At 31.8% G+C, this 24,028-nt stretch overlaps 1 protein-coding gene across 2 annotated transcripts in view; it reads right to left on the minus strand.

Moving 5' to 3' along the window:
• The window catches only part of TAOK1 (TAO kinase 1), a 119,890-nt gene that overhangs the window by 19,711 nt on the left and 76,151 nt on the right, over nucleotides 1–24,028 (minus strand). For both annotated transcript variants that reach the window (XM_006214397.4, XM_072939139.1), the window contains 9 exons: nucleotides 20,719–20,812; nucleotides 19,002–19,083; nucleotides 16,206–16,373; nucleotides 14,250–14,453; nucleotides 12,242–12,376; nucleotides 8,201–8,437; nucleotides 6,378–6,506; nucleotides 2,494–2,697; nucleotides 406–645 (listed from right to left, as the gene is read on the minus strand). In XM_006214397.4, coding sequence (XP_006214459.1) covers nucleotides 406–645; nucleotides 2,494–2,697; nucleotides 6,378–6,506; nucleotides 8,201–8,437; nucleotides 12,242–12,376; nucleotides 14,250–14,453; nucleotides 16,206–16,373; nucleotides 19,002–19,083; nucleotides 20,719–20,812 — 1,493 coding nt within the window. The remainder of the gene's footprint in view (nucleotides 1–405; nucleotides 646–2,493; nucleotides 2,698–6,377; nucleotides 6,507–8,200; nucleotides 8,438–12,241; nucleotides 12,377–14,249; nucleotides 14,454–16,205; nucleotides 16,374–19,001; nucleotides 19,084–20,718; nucleotides 20,813–24,028) is intronic.

The raw sequence follows: 24,028 nt of genomic DNA on the forward strand, positions 1-24,028 counted from the left end.
TAGACTGTAATATCATCAGCGGACATTTGGGTACATTAAAATAAGAATTCTGATTCTTATTTATGGCACTCCCCATAGTTAAAATTTTTGAGGGTGTGGGGAATCGCTCAGTGGTAGAGTGTGTGCTTAGCATGCAGGAGGTCCTGGGTTCAATCCCTAGTATCTCCATTAAAAAAAAAAAATTCGAAAAATGAAAAAAAAATTTGGGAGGGTCATCTACTGAGAAATACAAGAGCAGAAAGTGTGTAGCTACAGAAACGCCACATTAAAACTAATCAAACATGCTTAAAATGAAAAGAAAAAAGTTGATTCAAATTCTTTATGATGGACATTTGTCTTAGACTTTTGCTGCTGGATGCCTTTCATCTCTTTTCCCATTTGTCAAGAAGCTTAGGCTAAAGTTACCTTCAGACTCTTAGGTTGTTGTCGAACCTCCATGACATGCTTTCGCCTTAATTCTCGTTCTCTTCGCTTATTATATTCCAGCTGGTTAGTGAGCTCAGTTTGATGCTGCAATCTGATCAACTCACAGCGCATCTTCTGAATTGTGTTGAGGTGGCGGAACTCCAGTTCTTGCATGGATTCATGCTGTCGCAGCAGCATGGCATGCTCTAAGTCCTTTTGAGTCTGCCTCTTATTTAATTCCTAATCCGTAACACAAAAGACAAAGGTATAATTCATTGCTGTACAATGCCAGGGAAAAAAAAGTCCTAAGAAACAGACTAGCCAGGAAATAGATGTAATCCTCTAATTCAATAATGACTGCATAGTAAATTTTATGATCTTTACTGTAGTAAATGAGCAATTAGCCCAAATTTCCTTATTCTACTCATTTACTATTCATTTATACTATTTCATGCAATAAGACATATCAAATCTATCTTAAGAGGCTTAATGTCCCTTCTTTCTTTCCTTCCTTTACTGCTTCCTAATTTTGTATCTGAAGAGGACTCCTAAGCATCCTTTGAATTTCTTCAGAGTATCCTATTCAACTCTACTTACATGCAGTATACCAGTATGGTGTAGTGGATAAGAACATGAAACTCTAGAGCTAGACTGCCTGTGTTCTAAATCCTGGCTCTGCTACTTACGAGCACTAAGTCCTTCAGTTAGTTACTTACACATGTTACTTAAACTGAAACTGTGTTTCAGTTTCATTACTTTTTAAATGGAGATAATAACATAGTTATTTCATATATTTAATGTGAGGATGAAATTAGTTCATAAATGTAAAGTTCTCAGAATAATACCTAGCACATGATGCTCAATAAATGTTATAATTCTTTTTTTTCAGATTACAAAGAACAAGTGTACAACACACACACACACGCACGCACAATGTGCAAGTCAAACCTGCCCCCTCTGCCTCTGCAAATCCCTTCTCCAAAGGCCAACAGTTCGGTGCAAATGCTTCCTAACCTTCCCCATGCTTATTATGAAACATCTATTATACAAAACCGTATAGTTTTGAAACTGAGTAATACACATTCTAGACATGTAAAGTGTTTTCCTTATCTAAGAATATAATGGACATAGATCTAGATCAGATCAGTATACACAGATCTTTTTTTTGGTAAGTTTCATAGTAAATATCTGCTTTGAAATACCAGTTTTCCCTTTTTGTTGCTTTATAAGCAAATTTTCATTAAATGTCTATGCATGATGCATCATATAGTCATGTTATTATTTCTTTATAAGAGTTCTAGAATTGGGTTTGATGGGTAAAGAGCATATGTGCTCCAAAAAGGCAGTATCAATTTAAACTCTTATCAACATTGCACATTTCTTCATGCCACTATTTCAATGTTGCCAATCTTTTAAAATGTTCTTATCTAATTGACGAAACTGTTTTAATCTGAATTTCTTTAATTAGTAGTGAATTTGAACAACTATGCTATATCTGAAGCTTATATTTTAAGCCACTTTTGGAACAAATTCATCTGTGCTCACAGGTGTACCTAATAATGAGAATATTGTTTTCACTGGAGAGTTTCTACATTTGCCCAATTAATGATTATAAAAATGTGTTAAATGGTAACACACACTTCATGGCACCCATTTCAGATCAAAAGACAAATTATCCAATTAACTTTATCATATTTAAAAATTAACACTTCTCTTATTTACAGATTTAATATTTATTTAATAAATATTCATTAAATAACTACTATGGGCCAGATACTACGGATATAAAAACCTGAGCAAAACCCATGACTTCATAAAATGTACATTCTAGTCAGGTGGAGAGCCATCCTCCTAAAAAGTGTGTGCATGTAAGAGAAAGTGCAAAGAACATTTAAGTAAGAAGGATTTCATGATCAGGAAAGGCATTTCTGAGGAGGTGACATCTGAGGAGAGACATGAAGGCAGAAAGCAAGTCATGTAGATAATCTGGGGAAGCAGGATGCACGCTGAGGGAAGTACAAGTGCAAAGGCCCTGAGGCTGGGATGTGACTGACATATTTACAGAAAAGATTCTCATCTCAAACATACCTCCCTAACAAGGTCCTGCTCTAAGTTATGGCGCCCAAGTAACATTCTTCTCTTGAAGCGGCGGCATTCCAGCTCTAGGTATTGTCTCTGACGCCGAAGAAGATTAGCCTCCTCTTCTGCTTGGAAATGTTGTATATTCTCCTTCTGCTTTGAAAGCCACTCCTGTTTTTCCTTTTTTGGAGTGCTCTGGTTTTCATTCAGCTCCTGGCAACATATAAAACAACTCATTTCAAAATACATACAAAAAATTAACTATATGAATGTACCAACCTTTATCTGGTACATTTAGATAAAAGTACTTAATCTGCGTCCTTTCTAATGCTCAAGATAGGGCAATGACCTTAAGGAGGTAGGTAATATCTTCCTTTTCTTGAGTTACCCGTGAAATAGGACAGGAAAAGAGAAATGCACACTAGAAAACATGCATACCTTTTAGCTTTACACAGACACATTTATGATTAATAGCTTTAAAAGCACACAATATTGTTCAATCCCCAGTACTTTCATTAAAAACTAAATATATCTAATTATACCCCCCACACAAAAAAATAATTAAATAAAAAAAGTTTTTAAATTAATGTACATTTAGGCTATGAAAGTGTAGAGTAACAGAATCAATTACAATGCAGTTGCCACCCTAAGTGCAAAATAAAACAGCTCATATAGCTGAAGTCCCTCCCTTGTCACTATCTTCCTGTCATTTTTATCATTTCCATGCATGTTTTTATACTTTTACCACATACTTATCTAAAAACATAGTATAGGTTTGTCTATTAACTTTCAATGATACATGCTCTTCCACATCTTGTTTTTTGTTCTACATTGTTGTTTTGAGATTTATCCATGTTGAAATATGTATGTATATTCAGTTAATTCATTTTGCTGCATGTCATTAATTCCAACATGCATAATTTTCCCCACATTTTGACATCTTTGAAATTGTGATGCATCTTAAAGTCAGTGTCTTACCCTTATAATAAGTATTTTTAATTTTTTGTTATATAAATATATGATTATTGAATAAGCCAAAGTTACTGTGTGTGAAAAATTGTATGAAAAAGCCACACTACTATATCAATTCCTTTTCTGACAATTAGGTTATTTCAAAATTTTGTCACTACATACAGTGAAGCAGTGAGCATTATTTTACCTGTTTCATTGTACTTACGTGTTAGAGTTTCTCTAGGCAGTATATGTACGTGGGAGAAGGCTTGCTAGATTATAGACTACATCCCTTTTCAGCCTTGCTTTCTAAAGTGATAGTACATCTATGTAGTCTGTAAGACTCCGTTTCCCTACTCCTCTTCAACATTGGATATTGTCCTATTTTTTGTCAGCCTGATAGGTTTAAAATGGTATTTTACTGGAGTTATAATTAGTATTTCCTTATTACTAGTGAAGTTGAGAATATTAAAAAAAAATCTTTTGGCTTGTATTTCCTTACCTGTGAATTGCCTGCTTATACCATCTACCTATTTTTCTACTGTGTTCTGCCAAACACAATATGACTTTTTTGATCTTTTATCAGTTACGTATATTGCCAATATCTTCTGTGGCTTATCTTTATTTCTGGTATCATTTGATAAATAAAAAAATTTTATATTTTAATAAAGTCATATTTTTCAATTGGAAAAAAAAGCACACAATATTGGTAAATGAAGTGTAATATATCTTTCTTTAAATCCTTCCCAAGAAGGGACAGAAGGCACTTTTCTCAGGTAAAGATAATTTATGTGAATTAAACTATGGGCTAAAATTCAGCTATGTGTCACTTCTTGGTTTTTGACATGTTAAATATTAAGTTTCTGGCAAAATTATGAATGGACTCAATATAAAAAAACTGGAAATTAAATGAAAAATCAACAAAATCTTGGGAGAATAGAGATATCCTTTATGAATGCATTTAATGTTTTGCATAAATAACTACTGAATAAATCAAAACCAGTGCTTCTCTACAGCATTTAAAATATTGTCTTACAAAGGGTGGGGGTATAGCTCAGGTGGTAGAGAGCATGCTGAGCATATAAGGGGTACTTGGTTCGATCCCCAGTACCTCCATTAAAAAAAAAGAAATGAAAATGAAAATACTACTTTACAAATGAAAATGCATTTATATTGGGCAAGATGACAACATACTGACGATGCACTCAATGAGGCAAACTCTAGGATGATAATTAATACTAATATATTTTCCACCTAGAAAGCCATAAACACTGCACAGGATAAAAACTAGCTATCTTTTCTAGGTATAAGATAATTTTTCAGAGTTTACTAACCTTACAGTCCTTCCCCTGTTTTTCAAGAAAGAGATCAATTCTTCATAACTTTAGTTCGTAAGATATTCAAACACATCAAAAAAAAATCCTCACATAAGCTAATAGGTTTTAATTTAAGGATATATACACACACACACACACACACACTATGGGAAGAGATGGATAACACAGGCACACACATAAAGAGTCATCTGGGTATTTTTTGCAAAATCTTTTGCCAAGGACCTTTTCCACCAAGACTCTAGTATGTCCCTTCCTCTATGCTAAAAATTATTATTTTAAATGAACATGCACACATAAACACATACAAATCTGGCTTCTAAAGGAAAATGAGTTTATTAGTTGGACTACATGTTCTATGCCTCAACGATTATCTAAAGCAATATATCTATAAAATTAAAATCTCACTTCACTGGGAAAAGATCTGTAAACTGAATTTTATTGAATATTTATTTACTGTGAGGAATTCTATTTAAAATCTCTTCAAACCCAAACCCAAAGTGCCAGTGTAGAGTTTGGCTTTTGTATTAGTCATGGGAACGTACTGCAGGTTACATCCTTTAGAATTAGAAAAATCTTGTCAATGAACCTCAGTTAGCAGAGTAAATATAGCAAGTTTTTATGCCAACAAAATGTCCATAGTCAGACTTACATATCTGATTATAAGGCAAATTCCTACACAAACAAAAGCATTACTATCAAAGAGATTACTATTATTTTATTAAAATCAATTAATTTAACTGTGCACTAATAATTAATTACATGGACTAAAAATTTCAATTAGTCTGTAAAAGGGAGGGTCTACATTAAGACATCATTTTTCTGTCCTGACTACTATTGCAGTTTACCTTTCAGAAACTGCCCTGGAACAAACAAAACTTTCTTCAAAGTTGGACATTTGCTTTTAAAAGAAGTTCAACTCACAGTGAAAAAGAATATGAAAATGAATATACGTTTATTCACATATAATTGAAGAATTCTGCTGTATACCAGAAATTGACACAACATTGTAAACTGACTATATAACTCAATTTAATAAAATAAAATAAAAATAAAAAAATAAAAATAAAAGAAGTTCAAGAAAGCAGCACATAGAGGGGAAATAAATATGAAATAATGTAGTCATAAAAAATGATCAGCATGTTCTCCTATTAAAGAAAATATGATAAGCAAATACGCCTCTTATTTTTACTATATGTTAAAACTAGAATAAGAACAAATTATTGTAATCTTCTGAACCTAAAGTAAAAAGGTATGATCTACTTTTAAAACACAGAAATGTGTCGCTTCTTTTCACAGCTCAAATATTTTATTTCTAGTGAGTCAGTTATTTAATAAGTACATAGGAAAGCTATTATAAATAAAATAATTTGTATTTTTAAGAGATGATTCTTTTTAGATCCTATTCACGAGGATCTTGGTCTGCAGAAGAGGAATTGATTATAATTAATGTCTTTATTCAAACTGATATGTGTTTAGTGGCCACAAACAGTGAAAGAAAAATTTATCCTAATGGTTCTTTCAATTGATAAACATCAATGTATATTTGATTTATTCTAATGTTTCTATGAGTTGATCAACATCAATAAATTTTTTCAAAATATGTACCTCCTTAAGCTGTTCTTTTCGAAGTTTATATTCTCTTTTCTGGGACTCCAAAAAGCTGTTCAGTTCTTTCTTCTGTTGGGCCTGAATATGTTGCTGAAATTTTTTCTCCTCATTGGCCATCACTTTAGCCTACAGGAAATTTAAAAAGTGGATCAAATTAGTTCAGTAGACAGATTCAAAGCAGCACCTTAATATACACCACTAAGGATATTTTCCCCTCTGAGAACATAAAATCAACATAAGCATTACCAAAAGAAGAATACCCAGCAAATTATTAGTAAGTATCACTCAGCATCCTTATTATTTGAATTTCAGAGAACCAGTAAATGGAACTCATCTTTAAAATGCTGGTCTTTTACAGAGTCAAATGTTTTCAGTTTTTTTCCCACTTAACAACATGTCCTCCCCCAATAAAATAAAATAAGAACAAATTTATCCACAAATGTAATTAAATCATGACCTTATATCTCTATTGACTCATATATTAAATAATGTAATACATTCATCCTCAAATTAAACCATGACCTTTAATTTATGTATTAAATAATATGAAAATGTTAAACAGTATCATATTATTTTATTTGATTATATATGCAATACATATTCATTGTAGATCATTTAGGAAATATAGACAAACACAAAGGAAATATTTACATGATTTTAGCACCCAGAGATAACCAATATAAACATTTTGGTGCATATCCTTCCTCATTTTTTTCCATGCATACATACATTTTAAATAAATCTGTAATCATATTGTACATCCTGTTTCTTAAATTGCTCTTCTAAATATGTTAGTATCTACATCTTTCCAAATTATTAAAAATACTTCGCAGAACCCCATAAGATTCTAAATATCTATACATTCTTTCACCAAATTGTTTCAAAATCAAATATTTATCTACTCCATAAATTATTTTGCCAAATTGTCCACTATTATGAGAAAACAGTTCTTTTCGGGAGGGGAAGAGTAAACAAGGTAGCTATGATAAATAATGCCTCAACTTGGACTAGTCAGACATATTTCTAGAAATTATGTAAATTTACTGAGAACCTTATATTTTACTTAACAAAGTGGACTATCAAAATTTAACTCATGGACATGAAAAACATAAGAAGAAAAGGTTTCACATAACAAGAATCCTAAAAAAAAAAGTACCTTTATCATACAGTAGAATACTTATTTGTTAATAAATAAATGGGCTAAATACTAATCTGGGGGGAAGGTACAGCTCAAGTGGTAGAGCGCATGCTTAGCATGCATGAGGTTCTGGGTTCTAATCCCCAGTACCTCCTCTAAAAATAAGTCTAATTATCTTCCCCACAGAAAAATTTAAAAAATAAAACATTAAAAAAAAAACTAATCCGAATCTCTCTTAATTTATAATCGTTAACATTTTCTGTATATATTACAGTAATCTTCAGTTATTCTCTGATATTAAAATGCTGCTATAAATTTAAGAAAGGTTTCCAAAAAATACACAGCAAAGAGAATCATGAGTGATTTTTTGAGATGTAAATCACCTACTGATAGGTGATTTATCAAACTCCTCAGATAACCAGGGCACCTAGAGTCTAGAATGATTGCATGACTTACCCACTGTGACACTATAAAACTATCAAGTGTCAGAAAATAATCTCATGTCTATTGATTCCCAGACTCAGTACTTGGTATTATACATGTTGTGTAAATGCTTCTCCCTTTCCCCAGCTGATCTGCTTAGTTCTGGGGAACAGATATCCTAACATCAAAATGCCATCTTGGTTAATTCTGAGATGGTTACAAACTAGAATAAATAAATTAATAATACTCAGTCAGCTACCTCTTTTTCCATTGCAGCCTGATGTTTCTTGACAAGTTTCTCCATTTCTGCAGCAAAATTGTTACGCTGTGTTTCAAGATCTTTGTCTAATCTGAGGCGATGTTCGTCCATCTCAGCCTTTAGTTTATTTTCCAGAGTCATCAGCTGCTTTTGATGTTGCCGCCTCATTCTCTTATAGCCAGACATCTGTTCTCTAAGCTCAGAGTCCTGCTCATGTTCTTGCATTTGTCTCGTAACCTAGGCACACAAACAATGGAGAGAAAAGAATAAAATAAAGCAAAACATTTTTATTTCAAAAGCATTTTAGACCATTCTACTATTAACGAAGTAGGAATCAATGTAAGATGTTCCAGTGAGCAGTTTCCAATTAAATTTCCAGCAGGTTTTTTTTTTTTTTTTTTAAAGAAACAGGCAAGCTGGTTCTAAAATTTATACGGGAACGTAAAGGACCTAGAATAGCTAAAACAATCTCAAGGGGAAAAAAAAGTTGGAAAAAGCACATTTCAAAACAGTGTGGTATTTGCAGAAGGATAAGCTGAATAGATCAAAGGAACAGAATAAAATCTAGAAATAGACCCACACATACCTAGTCAATTGATTTTCCACCAAAAAGTCAAGTTAACTCAAAGAGGAAAGAAATGTGTTAGCATCAAATTCTGTTTAAACAACTGGTTCTCTGTATATAAAGGCAAAAACAAAACCCTTCACCCCTGTCACCCTATATACAAAAATTAGTTTTAAAAGAATCTTTTGATATCAACATAAACCCCAGAATTATAAAGCAGAAAAAAATACAGAATGTCTTCATGACTCTAGGGTAGGCAAAAATTTCTTGGGGAGGACACAAAAATCACTGACTATTTTATATATTTTATATATATATGATTTTTTAATTGAGGTGAAATTCATATAATATAGAACTAATCATTTCAAAGTTAACAACTCAGTAGTATTTAGCATAAACACAATGTTAGACAACCATCTATGTAGTTACAAAACATTTCCATCACTTCAGGAGAAAACCCTGTACCTGTTAAGCAGTTGCTCCCCATTCTCCCATTCTGGAAACACCAATCTGTTTTTTGTCTCCATGGATTTACTTACTCTGGATATTCCATATGAATAGTCATATAATATATCACCTTTTGTCTCTGGCTTCTTTTATTTAGCATGTTTCTAAAGTGTTATACAGCATGTATTAGTACTTAATTCCTTTTTACAGCTAAATAATATTCCATTGTTTGCATATACCAAATTTGTTTATCCATTCATCCACTGGTGAACATCTGTGTTGTTTCCACCTTGTAAATAGTGATGCTGTGAACATGTGTGTACATGTACTTGTTTGAGTACCTGTTTTCAATTTTTTTGGATATATACCTAGGGGCAGAATTGCTGGGTCATGTGGAGATTCTATGTTTAACTTTTTGAGGCATCATTAACAGTTTTTCACAGCAGCTGAACCATTTTTACATTCCTATAAGTAATATACAGAAGTTTTAATTCCTCTGCACTCTCCAACACTTGCTTGTGTGTGTGTGTGTGTGTGTGTGTGTGTGTGTGTGTGTGTGTACATAGCCATCCTAGTGGGTGTGAGGTGGCACCTCACTGTGGTTTTGATTTGCATTTCCCTAATAACTAGTGATGCTGAGCACTTTTCATGTGTTTGTTAGCCACTTGCATATCTTCTTTGCAGAAATGTCTATTCAAGTCCTTTACCTGTGTTTAATTTGAGTTAAATAGGAATTTAAAACTAAAAATTTTTAACCTCTTATCAAGACAACAATAAGAAAAAGACCAGGTAAATCATAGATGAAGAAAAAAATATTTGCAAGATATATGTAAGATATAATACTTGTATCCAGACTGTATAAAGCACTCCTACAAATCAATATTAAAAATATGAATATCTGAACAAGAAACAAGGCAAAAGATTTTAAGAGACACTTCAGTAAAAAAGTGACAATAATCACATGAAAAGGTCCTTATTATGGTGACATCTTTAGTCACGGTGAAATCCCCCCCACAAAAACCCCAAACAGAAAACCCCACCCACTATGACATTCCACTTGACATCCACTAGCTAGAATGGCTAACATAAAACAGGCTGACAACACCAAATGTTGGAGAGGATATGGTCCAAATGGAACTCCTATACACTGCAGATGGGCATGTGAAATGGTACGGCAATTTTGGAAAAAAGTTTGACAGCTTCCTAGTAAGTTAAACAGATACATACCCCAGGACCCTGCAATTCTACTTTTAAGTATTTATTAACCCAAAAGAAATTAAAACAGAGGGGAGGGTATAGCTTAGTGGTAGAGGGCATGTCTAGCATGCATGAGATCCTAGGTTCAATCCTTAGAATCTCCATTTAATAAACAAACAAATAAACAAACCTAACACCCCCCCCAGCCCACCTCCCAAACACACAAAAGAAATTAAAACATAATGTTCATATAAAGACTTGTATAAGAACGTTTATACCAACCTTACGTGTAATAGCCCCAAATGGGAATCAAACCAAGTGTTCATCAATAGAAGAATGGATTAAAAAATCGTGGTATATTCACACAATGGAAAACTATTTACAGTAATAAAAAAGAATGAACTTTGATGAACACTATAGAGATGGATCTCAAAAATATTAAGCTAATCAAAATAAGCCAGACACAAAAGAGTACATTTTGTGCGATTCCATTTATATGAAACCCCAAAACATTATCAACAGTGAAGAAACAAAGTGGTGGTCATGAAAGTATAGAACTGACTGAAGAGGGGTATAAGGGAACTTTCTGGGATGATAAGACACTTTAATCTTGCTTTTTTAAGATAATGATTAACATAGTGTTGTGTATCACTGTAAAAATACTTCAAATTGAATACCTAAGATTTATGCATTTTTATCATATGAAAGAAACCCAAGGCAGAATTTAGATTGAGTTACAGTATATGATAATTATATTATAGCTATGCTTATCTTTGAACACAAATCTACCTACTCTGTTTTATTTGAACTAAATTGAATTACTATGTTTAAAGATACGAATCTTAAGTTTCAAAACCTATTACCTTGAGTATCCTTAATTAATATGAGGGGGCCAAATGAGACAGAAGACTTGCCTGGGAAACATTTAACACATGCCAAATCTCAGAGATGTTTTTCCATGAGTTGGCCCCTATCCAGGTATTTATTAAAATAGTCATGAAAAAATTAAGCAATCTTTGCCACTTGCTCTGTTCACAGAGTTATTACATGTTGCAGAATAGTAGGAATGACTTGACTTACAGTGGGGGGGTTGTGTTTTAGGGCCACATGCTATTCAGATTCATGGGCCACAGCATGGGATTTATAAAATCTGCTTATGTAGTTGATAACTCATATAATCCCCATATACCTTTTTCTTTCTTTCATATTTTCTAACAGCCTACTTATCTTTTGATATCTTAATGTAATTTCTTTTTATCCCTAGTATCCTTTATTATGTTTAGATCCTATATATCAGACTGATCAGGGTTATAAGTACTCCACTATAACAACATCCTTATAGTGGGCAAAGAATCCATTTTTATTATTTGGGAAATCAGAAGAACTACATTTTGAGTGTATCAAACAGGATTACTTCCTATTTCCCAAACATTCCCCCTCATTTTGGTTATCCTGTCAATTCTTAGGAAGAAATAATATTTTTCCTTTCCTCCTGTGCTTAAAACCAACTAATTATCAAAGGCTCAAACAATTTGTTTCATAAATACTTCCTTTATGCCGTGAATCAAAAATAATCTGAATTCCTATTTAGCACCTTTTGCCCTCTTTTAGCATTTAATGTACTCTAACATACTATTTGAGTATACATCTTGAAGACATTATTAGTTTAACATCTCCCAGAGTGCTTTGTATAATAACTTTCTCATAGGAGGCAGTTAAAATGTTAATGTTTTGCAAAATAAACCCCAAATACAAAAAAAAAAGATAAAATTGTATTTGAGTATAGATGTCAAGGTCCAACATGAAAATTTCTAATTCAGGGTAGTACATACCAGTGATGCAGTCCGTATAGTAGCAAAGTGTTCTCGATTACGGTAGTGTGATTTATGACGAGATACTTGGGGTGGAGATTGTGGATCCGATGCCCTTGTTCTAGGGTCTCCCTCTTCTCTGTAATTTTCTTCCTCCTAGGCAAAGAAAGAGACAATATTGAGATGAACAAACACAGTTCACTTGAACTTTTAAAGACAACTTGATCAATAAATCTCAAAAATATAACTTTAAAAAGCAAAAAAAGAAATTGGGAATGCAGACATTTTATTTTCAATGTAATTTGAATCAGGAGACATTATTGTCTCAATGTATAAAATAGCACATCGATTCAGGATATGGAAACATATAAGGCTAGATTTATATACTACTCATTAAATGCAAAATTGAAAAGCTTTAATATAACTTAAAAATGATGATAAAACATGCAGTCAGTATTTTAAACAGCAATAATAAAATTAATTACTCTAAGGCTCTTGGGTTTTGGAAGTAATAACATAGCTTTAAAAACTTTTGTTAATACTTCTACCATTTGCCCAAGATAGGTAAACAAAAGACAGTTATAAATATTTTAAGAACTGATGTCTTGCCTTATATATACTTTAGTTCATTAACTGAAGAGGAAGTCAATTAGCAACCAACTAATTGTGGGAATAATCATTTTAATGGCTGATCCTGTTGCCTAAGAATATAAAAATTAAACATGATTTTTTTCCCTGAATAACACTACTACTTAACTAAATCATTCCTTAAAGCTATGTGTGTTATGTTAAAATATATGTAATATAAAATTTGCCATTTTAACCATTTGTGTATAATTCAGTGGTGTTAATTATATTCTTAATGCTGTGTAATCTATTTCCATCCATTTCCAAAATTTTTTTTATTACCCCAAATGGAAATTCTGTATCCATTAACAAAAACTCTCCATTTCATCCTCCACTCAGCCCCTGGTAACCTCTAATCTACATTCTGTCTCTATGAATTTGCTTATCCTAGATATTTCATATGAGTGGAATCATACAATATTTGTCTTCTCACATCTGGCTTGTATCACTGAGCATGTTTTCAAGGTTCACTCATGTTGCAGCATGTATCAAAATTTCATTCCTCTTTATAGCTGAATAATACCCACTATATGTATATTACACAGTTTATTTATCCATTCATCTGTTGAGGAACATGTGGATTGGTTCCACCTTTTAGCTACTGTGCCTAACAACTTTTTAAGTAACACTACATGCTGCAAAGTTAAAAGGGAAGCAGTCTTATTAATTGCTAAAAGGAGTTGTCTGATCTTCAAATATTTTCAGGAAAATTTAAAATTTTGTACTCGAAAGTACAATGTACAAACACCCTTACTTCCTAAACCCAGAATTCATATTTTTCCATAATGACACTAAGTTTTAAAGACGTATACATTACGGATAATGCAAATCACTTTTGATCACCAGCCGTCCTAATCCACTCTCCCACTCTTCAAAGGCAACCATTATATTATAATGAGTGTCATGAGTATACTTACTATTTTTAAATACTTTATCTTCTAAGTAACTCCACATAATAAATATATATATAGTATTTCTGTATTTCTTTCTTCTAAGATTTAAAAAATATTCTTTTTGTATTCTCAAAACATTTGTCTCCCAAATGCAGTGGGAATTAAAAGGCTACTGCCATTTTAAAATAAAACCTATGGCCACTCTCCCTTCTGAGTGAGAGGGCCTGCACTCTGTCTATGGAGTGTGTACCTACTTTTACGTTGAGCTAAGCACCCAACCCTACATCTTGTGGCCTTTCACTTGCCTTCTGAGACAGCCTGCACTCTGTCTATGGAGTACATATTTCTCTGAATAAAACTACTTTTACTCAAAGAAAAAAAAAAAGTTATCTAGAACTGGTCCAAATTGCTGAAATAGCAAAGGAAAAAAAAATCTCCTCGTAAACTAGTCAGATGAAAAAAATATTTACCAAAGCTGAATTTTTTATCACTGAAATCCAAATACTCACAGGTTTTAAATGAATGACAGAACTATTAGACATCACTGTGTGGTCTCCCTCCATCATGTCTAGCTCACTCTTGTCATCCGAGGCATCTGGAAGACTGTTAACACTACTGCTTTGGCTACTGGCACTGATGGACATACTGGGAATAGACTGATTACTTCCAACACTATTCACTGTTCCTGTCCGTCCAACACCATGATCTTGTTCCTAAGGAAAAAGAGCATAGATTCAAGTATCTGTATCTCTTTCAATTTCTTAAATATAAGCATCTAGCACACTGCTTGGCACATAGTCTTTAGAAAGTTAGAGGTCTATCATGAGAAATTCTCTTTATATGTCAAGACCACTCAGTTGACCAACTGTTAGTTTACAGAAAAACAAATAAAAAAGATCAACAAGTAGTTAACAAAAACCCAACCAAGTGTGTGAAAAAGTCAGTTCATCAGTTTTGGGTTATTTCCATAGATTAGTATATAATTTTCTCTAAATTGTTTGACATTTTTTGAAATTCATTTTTACCACACATCTCATGGGATATACAGAAATTCCTCTCATTTCTCAATGATTCCCATGGTTAAAACAAGCTCCAACCTTTTTAAAAAAAAAAAATCCTATAAGCAACCTCTTTGAGTTGTTTCTTCTGTTGAAGACTTTTGTAAGTGTATTTTTCTTTCTTCCTTAAAATATAGTCTCTAGCCTATCCTTCTACCACCAAATAACTTAATATTAATTCCTATTTTTCTGTATATAAAAAATTATGCATTATATATATATTTAATCACAATCACAAGAATGTTTTTCTGAAGTAACCAGGCAAGCCATGGTACCTGGGTACCAACATTACAGCAGTCTTACCATACCAAAACTCTATGAGATATGCAGAATTTAATAATACAGACATACGGTATACATATATATAGAAACTTTTCTTATATTCCTAGCCTAATAGAGATGCTGTTGAAGATGAGAATTTTATTAATTTCACAATTTTACTTTATTCACAACTTCATTTCATACATCTAAAACAGCCCCAAATTCTGAATGACTGTCTTAAGAACTAAAAAAAAAACAAAAGACAAAAAAAACCAAAACTGTAGATTAAGAGAATCTTACATCTCATTAATTATGTTCATTAACTATGTTCATGTCATTAATTATGTAGTGCTATTAAAAAGAAAAGTAACTACTGCTCCTAGTTTCAGAATGCAAAGTGATCTCTCTCACTGGAAAACAGTAAAGAACAAAAAGCCAGGAACAAAGAAGAAAACTGAAAATATTTAAAGTAAAAATTACAGTTTTAGAGGTATATTTCCATGTGAGAAAGTTCTGTAACATTTCTATTGCAAGTTTGTATTTCTATTCTCCCTAAAGGGCAACATGGAAAGAATTTGGCCCTGAGAGTGAGAGATACTAGAATTTGAACCCATATGCTTCTACCAACAATGAGTCAGTTAACCACTGAGCCTTGCTTTACTCATTTGTAAAATGAGTATTTCATAACTATGTAGATGGAATGAAACTATGCAGAACTGAAAAGAATCAAATATCCCTGGTGCCAGAGTAGAATGCTTTGTAACTTTCTAATGACTTGTGAGTGAGCACTGTCAACTCTCAGAGTATGTAATTTCAAGTATTTTCAAAAGCATGTCCCATGGAACTGGACAATCAGGAGAAAAAGAAAAGTTCAGTGCCCAAGAAATTTAAGAAGGAATAGATTAAACAAAGTTGAACAAGTTAACAAGATTTTGCAGAGCTTTACTATATGCCAATGTGCACTGCAAAGGGGTTGGGTTTAAAAAAATGCAAAACCATTTTCCCACCTGGGATCTTACAGGACCAGTGTTAAGAAAACACAATCTGGTAATCACTGATGTAAAAGATTTGTGATGTAAAAGACAAGTTGCATAGTAAGAAGCCAATGAAGAGAGCTCAATATTTGAGTCATTTCTAAATTATTACCTCTTCTTCTTCCTGTGCTTCTACTGCTGGTCCATTATGTGCCTCCTGGAAAAGGAGTTTCTTCATCTTTCGATACTGCAGATTGTCCAGCTCTCTTACTGCATCCTTTGTCCTCTGAATAAGATCTATTAACACTGTTTCAGGGCGCTCCCGAAGAACAAACATGTGCTGGATAAGAGAAGGTAAAAATCAGGTTGAAATCTATGTATTTTTTCAGTTAGTACAAATGTACCCCCTTCTTAGATCCAAGAGTTACTATCCTAAAAAATCATGATAGACAAAGCATATCATCTATAGCTACCTCATTCTATTACACTTCTGACTTCTTACACTTACAAAATTGTCATTTACGTATAATCACTCTGTGCCTATATATAACTACCCTGGAACATTTTATAAAAATTTTGGACTTCTAAAAACACAGAGTTGAAAAAATAAAAGGGTTTAATTAAACACTAAGACATTAAATTTTAAAATTGTAGAATAGATAAACAAGATTACACTGTATAGCACAGGGAAATATACACAAAATGTTATAACTCACAGAGAAAAAAATGTGACAATGAGTGTGTATATGTCCATGAATGACTGAAAAATTGTGCTGAACACTGGAATTTGACACAACATTGTAAAATGATTATAAATCAATAAAAAAAGTTAAAATAAATAAATAACTTTCCAAAAAAAAAATTAAATCCAACTAGAGCCCTAAACAAAGGCTAAATAAAGGTTTACATATTCTTAGAGCTACTGATTTCACAGAAAAGGCAAGTCAGTTCCAAGTTCTATTAGGTTTCAACAGAAATGCATTCACTGATGATGAATTATGTAATGTAAACCTGGATATTATGGGTTCCTTTATATGCTGCATAAACAATATTCTTCATAAAACACTAGCAGTTGATTAAAAGCCATTATATTATTAGTGACTTTAACCACTAAAGTTTAATAAAGTTTAACATTATCATATTATAGAAAAGTAGAAAGAACAATTCCACTATTAGAATTATCACTTAATTTTGATACGTTTCTTCTCAGAAATTTTCTATGTATAGATTTTGTTTTGTAGATACAGTCAGCATACAGACTGCAAAAAGACACCTTCTGCCCTTGAATTCATGAGATGCCTCTATAATACTTTTACCTTCTTTGTTAGCCAAAATTATTTCTTCTCTATGTAAAAAGTTCTAACTACATGATATATGATTCTAATTTCACTGTCATAAGTATTGTTATTTCAAACCCATAAACATAAGCCTACAGATTATTTCATTAAATGCTTATGCCAAATTATTTAACCATTACCTTAATTCTGGACAGTTATTTCCAATTTTTAATTCTGAGATAAGCAGTTTCATATGTTTAAAAAAAAAACCTTTTTTCTATTAATCTTTTTCTTTACTAGGGGCTGTGATAGAAATGCCATTATGCCAAAAGGAAAGAAGCACTTCATAGATATTTCCTATCATTTCCAATAAGGTTGTGCCAATACACACTATCAACCAGGTAAATGAATACTATAAACAGACTTAGGACCTAATCAACAAATACCTGGGCCTGGTGGGCTGGTTGTAGCAAAAGAGCTTCTTTCACTTATATTAGGCAAGTTTAAGAGGCCAGTCACATTATTCCTTTTTCCTGAGCCTTAGCTTGGTATGGATGTACCAATATTTATAATATTTAGTCTTCTTACTCCCTCAAAATATATCTCATATTTCTAAGTTTGATAGTTTTCTACATATAGATCTTGCTTATTTTTCACTAACATAATTCATAGCTATACTAAACTTTTTTGTTGCTATTATGAGTATCTATTTATTCAAGCTTTCATTTCTCAGAGTATGAGTAAAATGCCTAAAACTCTTCAAGCATTACTAAAACTTTATACTGCTCTTCTACATGTTTAAGTTGCAAATAATACCATCAAATGTATGTTAAGATTCTTTCAATTTCTTTGTATCTTTAATTGACATGTCAGTGAAAATGAAGTGATCACTCTGAAATTCTAAAATATTCATGTAAAAATAGTCTACTTAAATCTTATAGTGAAAAATCAACAAGATTCTTTAGGATCACAGACAGAATCAAATTCTACTTACTACCGCTTTATCTAGATGTTTTAAGAACTATATTAAGTTTAACAATACTATTATTGCTATTAATAAGACAGTCAAGTGCCAAATGAAATAATAAATTTTTGAGAAAAGGAAGCATATACCAATCATGTATTTAAATTAGGCAACCAAACCTAGCGAAAACGGAATAGAATTTACCCCATTTTACAAATATTTTCATTGCTAAGTTAAAAAATGCATTTCCAAAAAGGAAATAAAAATATGATATCCATTTTAGCAGTTTCTTTTAAAATCTTTTCTTCAACAATATTTATGTAAATATATTATAGTCATTTCTCTTTCTTTCATATTATTTTAATATAGGACAGAAAGTAGATAAAATATGGTAGACATAGAAATTAGATCCAAAGTTAAACTATGTTTTACCAACTTTGAAATAAGACATTGTGCTATGTGAATTAAAATCTGTAATTATAACTCATGAATATATTCTTGCACATATAAAAATTTAGCCATTTGGTACTATTTTGATTATTTAACTACACATTCAATTTTGAAAAAATAAATGAAAAAATTTAGGATCTAAGAAAAGTTCCAAGGGAGAACAGTATATAAAATTAGTATTTTACTAAAAACTAGAACATACTTAATACTGATTCAGAGTAATACACATTCTTTAAAATAATTTCTTAGGGGTAGAAAACAGCGTAATTGAACTGACCTTTAAAAGTTCCTCTGATGTAGGGCGATCTTGAGGGATTTTCTGGAGGCAAGAATCTACAAAGTTGCGAAAATAATCAGACCTATTGTAAAGGAAAGTATCATGTGAACATATTGCTATTTCCTTTAAAAATACATCTACAAAATAAGGCATGGGCCTACGGTGGGAGGGGGGATGGAAAAGAAATGATTTAAAAAAAAAGCAGATACAATATACTGTATATTTCACATTATCTAAAGCAACCAATGAATTCTTACCATTTTCCAAAGATAAATTTGCATAGATTATTTTAAAATCCTGCTCCCACATATTTAAATATCACAACTTATTCTACAGTGAGGCAAAATTGGAAAAGCCAATCTTATTCTTTTTTGTAGCTGAATCTAAGGTAACATTCTTATTATTTTTTTTTTCCTTTTCTCTAAGCCACCTCCTTTTCTTCTTTGCCCCTTGGATCATCTTCTGTATTAGCATGATTCAGAACATTGCTCTATTTGCTTTCGAGGGAGCATTTTTTTATACCTAAGTATCTGGTGTCCTTGAGTAAATGGATAAAATTTCCATTAAACCCAGAAAACCAAGATATTTCTAAACCACATTAGAAATCTGCAACACCTTATTATTATATAGTGTTATTAATGAGAGTTCAGTGAGTAAGGCAGTAAGTAATAATTACTTCAACAATGTTTGTCTTTAATATTCAAATAAGATTTTAAGTTCCTTGTAGGCAAGAAAGGAATTTTTTTGAACCCCCAAAGTATCAAACAATGTGAAGACAGTCTGTGTTCATTGTATTTAACACTTGTATGTACGATAATCCCAAACTCTGTGCCAAAAGATTCCTTCTATGTGTATCTACATAAGTACTAAGATCTGTGAACATGCCTTAACTATGTAATCTCAAAAAAATGGGTGTCGGGGTATAGCTCAGTGGCAGAGCACATGCTTAGCATGCATGAGGTCCTGGGTTCAATACCCAGTATTAAAAAAAAAAAAGTATTGCTAATTTATGCATTTACTTTTGAATTTTAAAATATTTATTAAATATGTTAGATATTCCTCCAGAATTTTTCAAATGCTAGGCACTCCTGAGGAATTAATTTCCCACTAAAATTTTCTAACACTGATAAAAATCTTGGCTTTCAAAACTGTCAATCTATTCTCCATAGACTTTTTACATGAATGAACTTAATCTTATTAAATCAAGGAAACACTGAGAGAAAAACATCAGAGAATTCTGAATAATAAATACCATTATAATTAGAATGATTCAAAAATTATGAATTATCTGGTAATTCTGATAAATCAAACTATTTATCTTTGTTTTATACCATATAAAATTAAACCATTCCTCAATAAAAATACAGACTGTGGCAATCTATATTTTAGTTATAAAATATTAATGTTTAAGTCATGCTATTTATTATATAATCAGGTTACATGTGTTCCTAATGTTCAAAAAAATAAATAAAACTATAAATTTTTGTAAAAAGCAAATACTTCTTGCTTCCATGTGGCATCATCTATCCTTTATTTCGGAACTGAGTTACACATATGCTAAAAGCAGACAAAATAGGATGAACATGATAGAACCTATTTTAATATCTTTTCCGGTAATACATTTTACTCTAATTGATATGAAATAATTTTTGATAACATTATGAAAAAGCATTTAATTTATACAATTCTGAGTAATGTATCTCTTAGCAATACTCACCATTCATTAGACTGTAATGTAGGGGATTCATTTTGAGCTATGTGATATAAGGCACTCATTGCATTCATATTAAATAAAGGAGGCTTCCTTTCCGCTGTAAAAGAAAGAAAACTTTCCTGTTAAAACATGTACCTATTATACAGGGACACACAAGTATTGTTAATTACCTATTATACAGGGACACACAAGTATTGTTAATTTTTTTTAAATTTTATTTTGAAATAACTTCAAACTTAGCAAAAAAATTGCAAGTAGAGTTCAAAGAACATTTTCAAGCGAGTCAATGTAAATTGATGACCTGATGCCCTACTATTTCTAAATACCATAGTGTATATTTCCTAGAACATATTCTACTAAAGAACCGTAATATATCCATTAAGTCAGGCCATTAATATTGATACATGACCATTATCTAATCCTCAAACCCCAATGAAGTTTCAAATGTCCCAATAATGTCTTTATTGGGATGTCCTTTGATCATTTGCATCCTTCAAGGAAATTGTCCATTTTATCTAAGTTGTTAAACTCACTAACATAAAATTGTTCGTATTTCCCTATAATCCTTTAATATCTAGAAAATCTATAGTGACATAGCCTCTTATTCCTGAAACTTGTAATCTGTGTCTTTTTTCTTGATCAATTTGACTAGAGGTTTATCCATTTTACTAATTTTCTCAAAGATCGTTTTTGTTTCATTGATTTTCTCTATTGTTTTCCTGCTTTAACTGATTTCTGCTTTGATATTTTTATTCTTTCTTCTGCTTATTTTGGATTGAATTTTCTCTTCTTTTTCCAGTCTCCTAAGGTGACAGCTGAAGTCATGACTTTGACAATTTTGAAGTACATAAGACTTGAATGTCCCTCTCTTTGGGTTTGTGCTAATGATTAAACTTGGGTTATGTAACTTTGGCAGGAATATCATATAAGTAAATTTTTCTCATTGTATTCTATGAGATGATGCATGACTTCAAAAGGTTCCATTACTGATAGGGTTCACTTTGATCACTTAAGGTGGTGTCTGCCAGACTTCTTCACAGTAGTTTCTCTTTTTTCTTTTGTAATTAATAAATATTGTGTGAGAAGGTAGTTTAAGTCTATATAAATATCCTGTTTTTCATAAAACTTTCATTTTACTCTCTTATTGTATGGATTTGTAGATTTCTATTTTATTTAATAAGTTATGATTTGCCACTATCATTTATTTTGACTCAAATTGGTTCAAATTGCCTCACTTGATCAGGAAGAACTTTTTTATGACAGCTCTATCTTTCTGACATGGCCCCATCATTTCTTGATCACTTCCTTGCTTTCTGGCACACTAAGATGTTCTAGGCTCATCTTGTACTTTCCCTACTCAAGGTGCTATGGCAATAGGTTTGCTCACTGTTACTACTGAAGTGTCACTGTTCTTACATCCTCTCAGTGGACAGTTACAAAATACATACATGTATATAATATATTTATATACATACATGCACATTAAACATCTGGGTTTACTGAAAACAACTGAGTTCACTATAGTATTGCAAATCCAATCCAATACCATAGTATTTATTCTAGCTTTTATTCTCTTTCCATTATTTGTAGCACCCTTTTTGACAATGAAAAACCTCACTCTCATTATCCTTAATATATTTTCTTATTTGATAAATTCCCCCTATATGCAATCAGTTGATTTTTCTGTATGATGTTAAGATTTTCATTCTTTTGCATGTGGTTGTTCAGTTTTCCCAACACCATTTATTGAGAAGACTATACTTTTCACATAATATATTCTTGCTCCTTTGTTGTAAATTAATTGACCATATATTTATATGTGGTTTTATTTCTGGGCTCTCTATTCTGTTCCAGTGATCTTCTGATTTATGGTAATAATATACTGTTTTGATTACTACAGGTTTTCCAATATAGTTTGAAAACAGGAAGCATGATACCTCTAGCTTTGTTCTTTTTTCTCAAGACTGCTTTGGCTGTTCAAGGTCTTTCATAGTTCTATATAAATTTTAGGATTGTTCATACTATTTCTGTGAAAAATGTCATTGGATTTTGATGGGGATGGCACTGAATCTGTAGATTGCTTTGGGTAGTGTGGACATTTTAACAATATTCATTCTTCCAATACATGAGCACAAAATATCTTCCCATTTATTTGTATCCTTTTCAATTTCTTTTATCACAGTCTTAGAGTTTTCAGTGTATAGGTCTTTTACCTTCTTGGTTAAATTTATTCCCAGGTATTTTACTCTTTTTGATGTGATTGTAAATGAGAATGTTTTATTTTTTTTTCTTATAGTTTGTTATTATTGTACAGAAATACAACTAATTTTTGTATACTGATTTTGTATCATGTAACTTTACTGAATTTGTTTATTTGTTCTAACAGTTCGTTGTGAAGTCTTTAGGGATTTCTGTGTATAATACCATGACATCGACAAGTAGTGACAGTTTTATTCCTTCCTTTTTGATTTGGATGCCTTTTATTTCCTTTTCTCGACTAATTGGACTTCTAATACTATGCTGAATAAAAGTAGCAAGAGTGGCCATCCTTGTCTTATTCCTGACTTCAGAAGAATAGCTTTTAGCTTTTAATTGTTGAGTATGATGTTAGCTTTGGGCTTGTCATATATGTTGAGGTATGTTCCCTCTGTACGCACTTTGTTGAGAGTTTTTATCATAAATGGATGTTGAATTTTGTCAAAAGCTTTTTCTGTATCTGTTGAGATGATCACATGATTTTTATCCTTCATTTTCTTAATGTGGATGATCACTCCAATTATGGATTTCCACCATCTTTGCATCTTTGGAAAAAATCCCACTTGATCATAATGTATGGTCCTTTTAATGTGTTATTGAATTTAGTTTGTTGGTATTTTGTTGAGGATTTTGCAATATATGTTCATCACATATATTGGACTATAATTTTCTTTCCTTGTCATGTCCTTATCTGATTTTGATATCAGTGTTAATGCTGGCCTTGTAAAATGGGAAGTGTTTCCGCTTCTGTTTTTTGGAAAGGTTTGAGAAGAATTGGTATTAATTGTTCTTTAAATGTTTGGTAGAATTCACTAGTGAAGCCATTGGGTCCTGAACTTCTGTCTGTTGGGAGGTTTTTGATTACTGATTTAATCTTCTTACTAATAATCAATCTGTTTAGATTTTCTATTTCTTCATGATTCAGTCTTGGTATGGTCTGTTTCTAGGAATTCATCCATTTCTGTTAGGTTGTCCAATTTGTTGATGTATAATTGTTCATAGTAGTCTCTTATAATTCTTTGGGTATTTCTGTGGTATCAGATATAATACCTTCTTT

This window comes from Vicugna pacos, chromosome 16 (assembly GCF_048564905.1).
Source record: "Vicugna pacos chromosome 16, VicPac4, whole genome shotgun sequence".
Lineage (NCBI taxonomy): Eukaryota > Metazoa > Chordata > Mammalia > Artiodactyla > Camelidae > Vicugna > Vicugna pacos.